General features: G+C 44.2%; 1 protein-coding gene across 1 annotated transcript in view; it reads left to right on the top strand.

The window, feature by feature from the left end:
• LOC131263018 (dendritic arbor reduction protein 1) overlaps positions 1-12,031 on the top strand; it is a 121,458-nt gene that overhangs the window by 48,161 nt on the left and 61,266 nt on the right. Inside the window, exons 2-4 of the mRNA XM_058265143.1 lie at positions 5,880-6,063; positions 6,243-7,189; positions 8,687-9,209. Of these exons, the coding sequence (XP_058121126.1) occupies positions 5,880-6,063; positions 6,243-7,189; positions 8,687-9,209 (1,654 nt within the window). The remainder of the gene's footprint in view (positions 1-5,879; positions 6,064-6,242; positions 7,190-8,686; positions 9,210-12,031) is intronic.

Raw genomic sequence — 12,031 nt, 5'->3', positions numbered from 1 at the left:
GTATTATACTTTTGTCTATGTTTTATTTTAATAATAGATGGAGTTATTAAAATTGCAATTAAAACAGAATACGAATTGGTATGAAACTTAAACATTTTGACAAGTAACGAACCTTTGTAAATTATTTGAGTTAGTAGAGAGATTTTTAATACCTTAAAACAATTTCAATATTTGGAAACTTTCTGTTAGATAAATCTTGATCAAATTCTGTTAAAAGTCCCTTCCTTTACATATATCTTACAAAATCTTTGTAAAAAGAGTACTTGTCAAAAATTATACAAAACCACACTAATAAGTACTTTCTGATACAAAGCTATGGGTATTGTTTAGATGTTTATCTCAAAAAACTTACTTGATTATTTAAAGCTAAAAGGATAGTTTGATCCGTGAACTAGGATTTGCTTGATTATCATCCATGAACATATTAGAACATTACTAGGTTAGTCAAACAGTTTTGAAAGCCAAAAGGTTTTGAAGGTCAAAAAACTTTGTTTTTGAGCAGTAGAAAATCCAAAATTCCTATCCTATTTTAATATTTTATCTTTCATATGAACTTGCTCTAAATGTCGTTTCGATCCGTCAACTCATTCGTGTATACAAGCGTTATGAAGTTGTCGTGTTGGAGCATTGTGCAATGATGGACAAATCTTAAAATAATGATGGAATTCAAATGATTTTCTTTTTTATATAAATTTTAGCTCATTTTTCAGCTTTTGAGCTATCAAATAAAATTCCCCAATCCAAAAAATCCGATTCCTATTTGCTCTATTCAGTTAAATACTAAGCCATGCCGAGACATCCGTTTTCTGATGGAAACGTTGTGAAAAATTCATAAAATAGCTCCTAGTTTAAACAGGCAACTAAAACACAACCATTTAACCTCTCACCAACTTACCAAATTCTAAAAAAAAATTTTCAAATAAAATTTACCTTTAAAAAACTCAAAAACTTTTCATATACTCTGGATGCATGAATATGCTCATTCTGTGACACGTTTCGTGCATAGTTTGAGCCATTATGACCAATCTAAAGCCAATTCTGTTTGATCCTATTGAGTGTTTTCTTTTGCATAAACTACGAACCCTCCATCTTACCCATTCACACCACGTGTTTCGTGCCATTTAGGGAACCGATTAAATCGGCATCATCATAACGGCTCGGATTCCGTGGCACCGGAGTAGGTTAACTCCACGCTCTTTGAGCATGCCGATGCAAAAGGTGCTGCATTAAAACTGCAGTTGACCGGCCGCTGCTTGACACTCTTCCGATTGGATGATCCACTTCCTCGCCGCCAGCCACCATTCGACTGTCGAAGCGAAAAAAGGAGGTTAATTTGCCACCGCACACACGAACCCGGTTCGCCATGCATCCATTCAATTCAAATTTTATCGCACTTTTGTCTATTATTTTAATCGCACGGGGCCCATGTGGTGCCCGTGCCATGCTGCGTACCGGCGGGACAGTACGCCCCGCCACGCTAAATCCGGTGGCTCTCGGTTATTTATGGAGTGTTGGGTCACCGATTGACACGCAGCAGCAGCAGCAGCAGCAGCAGCGGGAGTGCAGATTTCAAGAATCAATCAGATGAATTATGTGCAAACGCGGGCGATGCTCGGTCACCCCCGTGGCACGTATGGGACCATAGAATTCCTCGTTAGGTCCGAGCCCGAGGGTGACACATCTGATCTCGGTCAACCGTCACCCCGGATCCCTGGTCACCTAATACCTGGCTTGGAGTATTTTTTTTTCGTCACTCGTATGTGTTTGTGATTTTTTTGTTGTGTGTTTGTTCATTTGTTTGCTTTGTCAGCTGGCTGAACCGGTGATCCTCAAGCCTGCCTTCCAATCGCCGGTGACCGATGGCCGGCCCGGGGTCAACTCGCTGGAGTGTCGGCTCGCTCACCACCAAGCTCCGTTTCAATCGCGATCGATGAACATATTTTTAATGGACAGTTTGTCGATCCGGTGGCCTCATTCCGGGCACCACGCTTCAACGAACCGCTCGACGCTGGGCAGCTGCTGGATGGGACTGGTCTTTTTTTGTGTGCAGCCTGTTCTGGTCGGTTTTCTTCTTCCACCAGCCGAGTGCGCAGGCGGGAGGGTAACGGGTGGTCCACTGGTTCCGTTCTGGGGCCACTGTTCTAAGCCTAGTGACACAGATATTTGAAGCATTATGCATTTTTGTCTTCCCCACAGCAGAGCTGGACCCCCGCCACGCACTCAATGTGTGTCAATGGGTTGCATGTGAGGGGGAGGCAATTCCAAAAACGGGTTTCCATGTTAGAATCGATAAAGCCTATCGCTTAGAACAAGAGATACAGCAGACTAGATTCTGTTACGATCATTCACTCTCCAGATCGATTCCATCATCCGTTGTAAGAAAAGGTTTAATAGTTAATTTAAGGTTTAAACAAAGTAGCTATTTTTGAGGTCATTGATTTTACAATAACTATTTAATGAGTCTAATATACTTAATTAACAAAGCTTCATATGAGAGAAAATTTATAAGAATTATAGTTCATTTACGAGATTCTGCCTTAAACAATTCTTAAATTAAGTCTTAACCAATAAAAAAAATTAACAACTGGATGAAGTTTCATATATAACAATCTCAAATATCTAATAGTCATGAAACCTTATAGTATGTTAGATATACCATGTGCCAGAGAAATATTTCATTTCAATTAACTATTACTATTAGTGAACTAAGATGAAATAAAATTAAATTGAAGATTCAGTTTAAAATGATGACTAAATCAATTGCGTACCTTCACAACTGGATCTAATTTCATACCTAATAATCTCAAATATCTGATAGTCTCGAAATCTTATCATAATAACTAGAGAAATAATTTTCAAATATTAAATTTATTTTCCATGACAGTTAGAGAGGAGATACCTTCTCTTCATAAATTGATAAAATAAATTGTATTTGTTAGACAAAAACAAAACCTTCTTATGGCGACTTCAAAAGCTTAGACAAAGGATACTCCATGGAAATATTGCTATAATGAATTCAAATGTTTTATGAAAGGATACTCCATGGAACTATTGAAAATATTCACTGCATACATTAAATTGATATTCCAAATTAAAAACGCAACTTTCTACTGCTTTTTCAATACACTCTTCGAAGTTGCCATATTTGACCTCCTTGCCTCATTAGATAACATGCAAACGTTCTATCCAACATTACGTTCCGAGTGCAACATCATAACACAATGCGTTTCACCGACTCTTATTACTAATGCGCCATTATAGTGTCACCCCGCGAATCTAATGGATTATTGAGTCAAGAACTCAATTAACTCCAAGCGGTGCAGCTCCGCAGCGAAAGACCCACACAATGTGCGATTGAACTACGCGCCTTGAGTGCCGAACCTCCCTCCGTTGCACTCTACGGAACATACTCAATCGAATTACCTATTCCTAACCCGATCGCGTTGCAGAAACAGAAGCGACCAGTTCAGGCTTCTCTAACTCGCGCAACAATCTTATAATGCACCGAACAATGTTCGAGAGCACAACTGTTGCGAAGGAAGTGGAGGAGGTGTATGTTTGGGGAAGAATCTAAGCGGTTCGGAGTAGGGGAAAGCAGAAGAAGTTAATATTCTACCAGCAGCATGCCGAGCGGCATTTTCCATCCCCACCTCCATCACGCTTTGACGTGTCCTAGCTGCTAAAGTGTCATCTCGCCTCAATCTGCCAATATACTTCCCTTCTCGTACCCTCCCGAATGAGCACCCCTGCCCTATCGATTAGTGCAGCAAGGAAGAATATAAAAAAAAGTGCGTTCGGTTCGAGCGCGCGCGCGTTTGGGGAGTCATATAAAATCGATCGTAAATTCTCCTACAAATCGCCGCCAATTTCACATGCACCACGCGGTGCGCCTTCGCGGTGTCACGCGGTGGAAGATATCAGTGGATAAAGTTTTACGGCCGATTGTATGCAAATGCTGTCCCCAACCTTTCCCCCACCCTGGTCCCCCGGTCACAAGGAGGAAGATAAAAAGATCTATTGGGTGGAGGGAAGGCATCGAATCGCGGAACGGAACGCTTCTAGCGCGTTGGTTTATTTAGTTGCAATTTTCTTACCACCTTTCGTCCGGTGGTGGGATATGCGTTCATGTGCGTATTAAAAATCTACTGTTTTGCCATTTTTATGGACGTGTCGGGTCCGGCGCACCGCCAAGCTCGTCACCCCCTTTGGCCGCTTCCCAGAACTCCGCTGTGTTTTAATAAGAAACGTTAGCGTCAATCCCGGCCGCAAAGGCGCAACGGACGAGGAACCATTTTTCATTCCAACGCATCACGCAAACGCTCATGACGCTGGCAAACGTGATAAAAATGCATGTTTACGGCGAATTTATTAACCGCGTTAAATTGGGACATATGTTCCGAACCAAACCGCCGGGCGATGAACGCTGAACGCCTTTTATTCCGCCATTTCCATAAGCAGTAAACGCTTATTTAATCTAGGATGGTAAAACGACTTCTTGGCTATAAAAATATAACTCACACATAGACACACGACTTATAGCTGTGATGTTGACGCTGTTCGGATGGAATTCTTATAATTTCATACCAAGATACATTTTTTCTTCGCACCCTGTAATTCTTTCTGTTGGCTAACCTCGTAAAAAAGCAAGTTAAAGAACGCATTCAGCACTCGATCGCTAAGCACATCATTCATCTTAGTGAACTTCTCTTAATGCCTTCGCTCGGATGTTGCAAGTCTGCGTCCAAACAATCTTTGCACGATGTCTCGTGATCACTTGTTTCTTCGTAGCGATTCGCTAAAACACCCTCCGACGACAGGTAGCATTTCGGTCCGTCACTTTAGCGTCCATCAAACGATTTAATCACCGTTTCTTCCGAAGGAACCATCTCTTCTCCCATCGGAGGTGGTCGCTGCAATCTGCAGACCGATCCAACAACACCGTTCCCAACGGTCGATCACCACAACGGTCTTGTTCGGAAGGGAGCAATAGATTGAAACAGAGATCGTTACCGAGCGTCAAGCTTTCACTTGCTGTGGCCATCTTCCCCGACGAACGCCACTTTGGACTCCAGCGATGCGCCACGGGGAAGGTGGTGTTTATGTAAATTAATGTTCTCAGTGATTTTGATTGACAGCGCGTGAAGTTCGTTGTGGGGTCGCTTTGGGAAGCGATCGGGCAGCCGTTTGGTTTAGCGACCTGGGATGCTGGGCGGCGTTTGGATTGTTTTAAATCACTCGCTAAACCTTAATGGTCCACATTATTGCGATTTACTGAGACACAAATTATAGTAACTGACGCTTCCTTACGGCATGAGCCAGCGTACACACGGGGAAGGTAGACAGAGAACTGTGGATCTGGAAGAAACCCTTTATACTTTGTACATGATCATAAAGAATTTTCCATAACGATTAGGATTACGTTTAAAGTTCCAACAAAAAAATGAAAGCGCATTTCATCAACTGCATAAACACTTAACTACACTCTATCGATTCATTAATCTTTCGATGTTCCACCATCACGAAGACAGAAGTTGCACAACGACAAGACTGAAGTGTCATCTCCTCCAAAAGCATTCCTCTGTTCTGCATTCCCGCACAATCATCGCCGCGAGTGCACTTTTGACAAACAAGTTAAATGCATTTGTTGTAATGGGGAATCTTATCATAAATTATTCGAGAATTAAAAAAAAAGATGGTGAAGAAAAAACCACTGACAAACGGTAAAGAATCTGGTAGACCGGACGGAAATCACAACCGACCACGAAAATGACATCTTTCCCAGCGAACAAACGAATGATTCATTAATTTCTCGTCTTGGTTCTCCCTCTCTCTCTCTCTCTCTTTCCTCGGTTTTATCGTCGGCGTTCAATTAATTACAGTCACCAGAATTAGAATTTCGGCATGAGCTGATGGGGCGCATAAATAAATTGGAAACCGATGTCGAGCTGGACGTTGTACCGGGCAGTCAGCATCATCCATCATCCAACTCGCCGCTGTCGTCGTCCGGATTATCCAGCTACGCCGGCCAGGGCTACGAGCACTATGGCAAGGAATTCTTCTTCGGTACGTATCGGGGTCCGTTCTGGAACGCACGCGGGAAAGTGCTATAATATTTGACTACCGAAATGGAAGGGAAGCTTAACGCGCTAAGCCGGGCTGTCGGGCGCGATAAGCGATACTCTCCGGTCCGGTGTGATGGAAGGGAATTAATAAATATTTAGTCTGCCCTATCACTCCCGCAGGCAACAAACACCGCGACATGCTGTGCACCGAGTCGGAGGACTCGTTCCTGCGGCCACCGCTGTGGGAGGACATCGCCAGCTCGATACAGAACATCGACCCGGAGAACGCCATCATGCTCGGCTCGGCCACCATGAACGGCGTGCCGCAGGTCAAGATGGAGGCGGTCGACGATCCGTTCCTGGAGCCGCTGTCCTCGCCCCTGCTCAGCCCGCTCGAGATCAAGACGGAGAAGAGCCAGCAGCTGCTGGCGCAGGCCACCAACCACAACAACAACAACCTTAGCCACCTAACCAACAACAACAGCATCCACCAAAACCATATGCACGGTGACGCGGCGAGCTGCCACACCAACGGAGGCAACGCGGCGACCAACAATGGTAGCAATAACTTCCTCCCGAACAATGGCCCCAGCAATGGGTACACGCACAGTGGAGGTAACCTCGGTGTCACGGCTTCTCACGGCCACCAGAGTCAGCACGGGCTCAATGGCTACCTGGCCGGAACGAACGGGAGTGGCAGCAACCTGCAGCTGCTCACGAACCATCCGTCCCAGCAGCATCACCAGCAACCTCCTACGCAGCATCAGCAGCACCATCAACTGTCCCATCCGCAGCATCACCAGCATCACCAGCATCATCAGCATCACCAGCAGCAGCAACACCAGCAGCAACATCAGCAGCAGCAGCATCACCCACAGCAACACCTGCACGTGAACCAAAACAATAACTACTACCACTGGCAGCCGCCGGCCGGCGGGGGTGGCACCAACGCCACCTTGAACCAAGGGTCCGCCGCCGCAGGGCAGATGTACCACTCCAAGTACGCCGTGCCGCAGTCGACGACGCAGAGCTCCACCATCTGCCCGACGCCCATCTCGAGGCTAATGTACGTCCCGCCGCTGACGCCGCCCAACTCCGACCCCGGCAGTCCCGGAAACACCTTGCAGGTAAATTCGAGCCTTCCCCCCAACCGTCAGATGTCAATCTTGTCCGACTCAAAGCCTTGGCTGAGCTGAACTCGAGGGCTTTTTACTAGTACCTTGAACGTTGCAGTACACTCGATTGTTGCTTCATGTGATTTGCTGTTGCCAACATACCAAATGCTACGAGTTTTGTAAAAGAAGTTTTCTGTTTATTCGCATAAATCTAGCTAATAAGAGGAACTAATAGCTCCAAAATAGTATTGCCTGCAAAAATACACTGGTTCAAAACCTGGCGGTTGGATCGGTCGCTTATTGATTTAACCAGGTCTTAACTTTCAAACTTAATTTCTTTTTTTTATGATTTTCTGTTCTGACAATCATGTGTGTTTGTGCGCGTCTTAAATATCTAAAATGTCTAAATATCTCAATTCTGGGGAGTCCAACATTTCTTTTTAAGTGGTGGTTTTAGTACATCTTACGCGAATCCTTCCATTCAATTCCGTACGCTCAACTTTTTGTAATTCTAGCGATTATAACGCAAAATGTTTAATTATTTTTTTTTATTTACTTTAATTACATAGCGCACGCAGGGAACTCAGGAATACTTAATCCTGTGTTTGATTACTAGAAAATCCCTTACAATAAGCTCACATGCTACATATTTGAAGCCTTCTTGTTTCGTAAACTTGAGGTTGTTCCATGTTCTACCTGAAGTTCTGCCCAGTCCCTTCAATTTGATTGGCTAATTCCGACAACGTTCAGCCAGATATCTCATAATGATCTGAACAAGACTCAACGTACGAGAAAGAACCATATTGTAATGATACAAATGATCAAAACATAGCAAAACAAAAAGAGCTTTAAACAGTGTAAATTGGCAGTTTTCTCATACCATTCATGATATATTCTTGTAAAACACATATTTTTATGTTCTAGTACAATTATGTATGGTGCTAAATATTTGTTTAGATAAAACTAAATCTTTGCTAAACTGCTTTCTGTAAAATAAGTAATTTGCTACAATAGAAAGACTAACGAACAATTGGCATACTAAGAAGGATATAGTTGTATGAAGGTACAAACACGTAAAAAACATCTACTTAATTACTAAGAGATTGATTCTAGGATGAGTAATTTAAGGCTGATGTCACTGCTTTATCGCAAAATATTTTATCGATTGTGAAATCTGACAATATATCCATATTTTTTCAAATACAAATAAAATTTTACAATTTTTTCGTATGAAAAGCCACGATTTCAGGTTTAGAAAATATAACTTTTTTTTTATGTGGCCCGACATCCCCTAATGGAACAAGACCTCCCTCCGAAGAGGGTTACAGTGACCGAGAAACCATTCGATAAAATCAAACGTTAAAATTAATCGATTCATAAAACCATAATACGGTAGCTTGAAGCTGTCAAATCCCATACATTTTCGTCTGTCAAATCCTAACACCAGACTAAACTGCTCTAGACGTTGTTAGCCTTCCGTAACGAATTTCTTTGACCATCTGCTTGTAGAATCCTCCGAGAAGAACTCCTCCGCCACCGTATCACCAGCAACAGCAACAGCAACAGCACCAGCAGCAGCAGCAGCAGCAGCAACAGCAGCAACAACAAATGAGCCACCAATCGTCTCACCTCCACCATCACGCCCACGGGGGCCTGGTGGGACCCCAAACGGTCGGCGCTTCGCCATCCCAAGTGCTGCTCCAGCAACTTCCGCAACCGGGCGGTTCCAGCAACCAACCGGCGCAACCAAATCAGCTCGTCGCGAACAGTTCCTTGCACGCAGCGCTGACACCGCTCGGGTCGGTGCTGCCCGCCCCGTCCGGCCCCGCCAACAGCCCGTCGACGGCGACGTCTGGGCGTCTCCCCGGCCCGACCGGCACCCGTGGTTCCAGTTCCAAGCGGCACAGTTCCGCGCACAGCATCAACAGCGTGCTCAGCAGCGCCGGCGTGGTGAAGCACATCGTCGGCCGCTACAACCGGCGCAACAATCCGGAGCTGGAGAAGCGCCGAATACACCACTGTGATTTCATCGGTAAGTCTGGCCGCCATATTCACGCACGGCCCACCAGGTCTGCGCCTAATTCCCATTAAATTGATTCCCAAGCATGCTTATTACGCTCCGTTCCCACACTCCCCATTTCGGAGCTGTATCGGGGCCGGACAATCTTGGCGGACACTTGGTCACGGCTGAAGTTGGGTCGCCCAGCGAATGGTTGCACCGATGCACCGGAGCTGATAATTAATAATATGGATAATTTTCGCCAAACAACACCTTGCGAGACCACGTCTTTAGCTGCAATCGCAATCGGTAGTTCGCAAGAGTGGACTCCCTCGGTTCGGTCTGCAATCATCACCATGCATTCTGTGCGTGAGTGTGTGTCAATCGCAATCGGCCACACCAACCAGTCCCGGGTGGCCATCCATAAACGGAATGTGAGAAAAATCACTCGTCAATCCCCAGCGCGGGTTTGCCAGGAGATCGGACCCCGATCGGACACTCACCCGGTGCACGGCATGCCCACGATATGGTGTGGTCCTCCTTGGTGCAGCACGGCGTAATAAAATTAAGACATTTACGCGATAATTCATTAGCTCGCCCCTGCGTGATTATGATGTTCGGCTGCGATCCCACCATTCCGTGGCCGCACCAAACGCTGCTTGGACGTGATCGGGATTTTTCCCTTTGCGTACGACATTTAAAAATCGATAATTATCACTCACTCATTCCGGTTCGCAATATGGTCCGTGTGTCCATGCACGCCCGCTGCCAATGTCGGAGTCGTGGTGCGTGAAGCGTGAAGTTGCCATATTCGATCAGCCATGCGCACTATCACTTTGCTCGCGATCTATCTCCCCGGGGGGAAAATAAGAGAATCCCTCCGCATGCCTCCCAACGCCGGCTGCAGGAAAAGGTCCCCCCCTACCCCGATCGGTGCTTTATTCCTTCTCGTCCTATCCCTCCGACTGGGGAACCCTTGATGAATCAATTTGTACGGCAGAGTCGGTGGAAAAGTTTCATTTTCACCCACCGCCCAAAAATGGAACACCCCACCGACGTTGGGGCACTTTTTTCCCACTGACTAACGGGACCGCGACAGGAGTCGCGGTGGGTGCGAATAAAAACCCGCGATACTACCCAACGTCCGAAGGAAGCGTCCATACTCTCCGGCGGGCGGAAAGTGAACCGGGCGTGATAATTAGTGCTGGCATGGGCAGAACAGCATAGCTAACACTTTTACTACGAATAAGGTCCGTGGGCAGCGCGACATGTTTTCGGAGGGGTATTTTTTTTTTCTTCGCTTTTCGCCAGTACTGCGCCCGCGTTTCATTAAGGGGTTTTATTTCTGTTTTTCGTTATGTTTTTGGGTGGCAGTGCAGTTTGACGCATGTTGAAACATGTTTTGGGCTTTTCCTAAGCCAGCGATCGCTATCGATCGCCGTCGTTAATTTGCGAAGCAAAAGCGTTCGGAAAAACACCCGCCGTGTGTTGTAGCGAAACATGGTGTTTTACAATCTATTATTACGTGTTTTCTGCGCTATAAACGTTGGTATTTGGCACACGTGACAAATGTGTACGTAATCTGCATCATTAACAAGGTGATTTAACAAACTATTCCGTTTGAATCGCGTGTAATCGTTTTATTTCGCCAAATCTATGTTGCTCTTCAATCTTATCCTACTTTTATTTTTCGCTACCTACAAATTACTTTGTTGTAAAAAATAAATTCTTTATGTTAGTTTGAATTGTTAGAAGTTAGTTGGAGAAATCAAAAACTTCACGAATAAAGTAAAAACGATAATTTTGTCATCGCAAAGTAATCTTGAACTGATTATTTGAAGCCTTGGGATTTTTCTGTATTCTTTCGATTCAAATACCATTTTCACTTTGCATTGTATTTCAAAATTAGCTAGTTTGAATTTAATTTATTCGATAACTATTTGTTGTTGCCTTCAATATTCAGTAGATATTGAAATTTTAAAATAAGTGCTACATTGGTTTTAAATGGTTCGGAACAGCAATCAGTTAAACCAGGGATGTCAAACATGCGGCCCGCGGGCCACATGCGGCCCGCGGGCCACATGCGGCCCGCAAGAACATTGGGTGTGGCCCGCGACCCCTTTGAAACATTACATCGAATGTTTGGATCCTTGAGTATTGGCTTATAGCAAATACCAAAATATTTAATGTAAATTTTTTCACGAACTGCGAATTGCAAGAGAACTGAACGAATGTCAATTTAAACAATTTCAATAAGAAAGTGATATGCAACTTTGCAGCAAAGATTTTACACAGATTTTTCTAGACAAGTGGATAAATAGTGTTAACAGAAAACAAACGTGTTGAACTACAAGACCATTCCAAACAAAATAACAAATGCGGAGCAATAAGTTAGCTATTGTAATTATATACCTTTACTTCTCTAAAATCATTAACAAACTACACAACAGTGTTGAACTGCAACATTTATTTCAATAAACTTGAGTTGAATTCGTTAAAATTTGAAAAACGATTGAGCAACAAACCCTCTCTTTTACTCAAAATTTGTAAATTTTATAAGAAGTAATATAATATGAAAAAATGTGAAAATGTAAAACATTCTTGACTGTTAAGATAAAACCACATTGATAAGAACATATTTTCATCACTCCAATCAATTATATGGTTTGGCCCGCGAGCCTATATTGAGAGAAAATGCGGCCCGCGAACCTATTTTGGGAGGAAATGCGGCCCGCAAGGTGAAACGAGTTTGACATCACTGAGTTAAACAACGCTCCGTCCTTCAATGAAATATTTACTTTCTAAAACTACAACGGCTTTTTCCCCCCTTTTAGCATGTCCCACCCACCGATCGG

This window comes from Anopheles coustani, chromosome 2 (assembly GCF_943734705.1).
Source record: "Anopheles coustani chromosome 2, idAnoCousDA_361_x.2, whole genome shotgun sequence".
In the NCBI taxonomy this organism is placed as follows: Eukaryota; Metazoa; Arthropoda; class Insecta; order Diptera; family Culicidae; genus Anopheles; species Anopheles coustani.
This window is presented reverse-complemented; position numbering and strand designations above follow the sequence as displayed.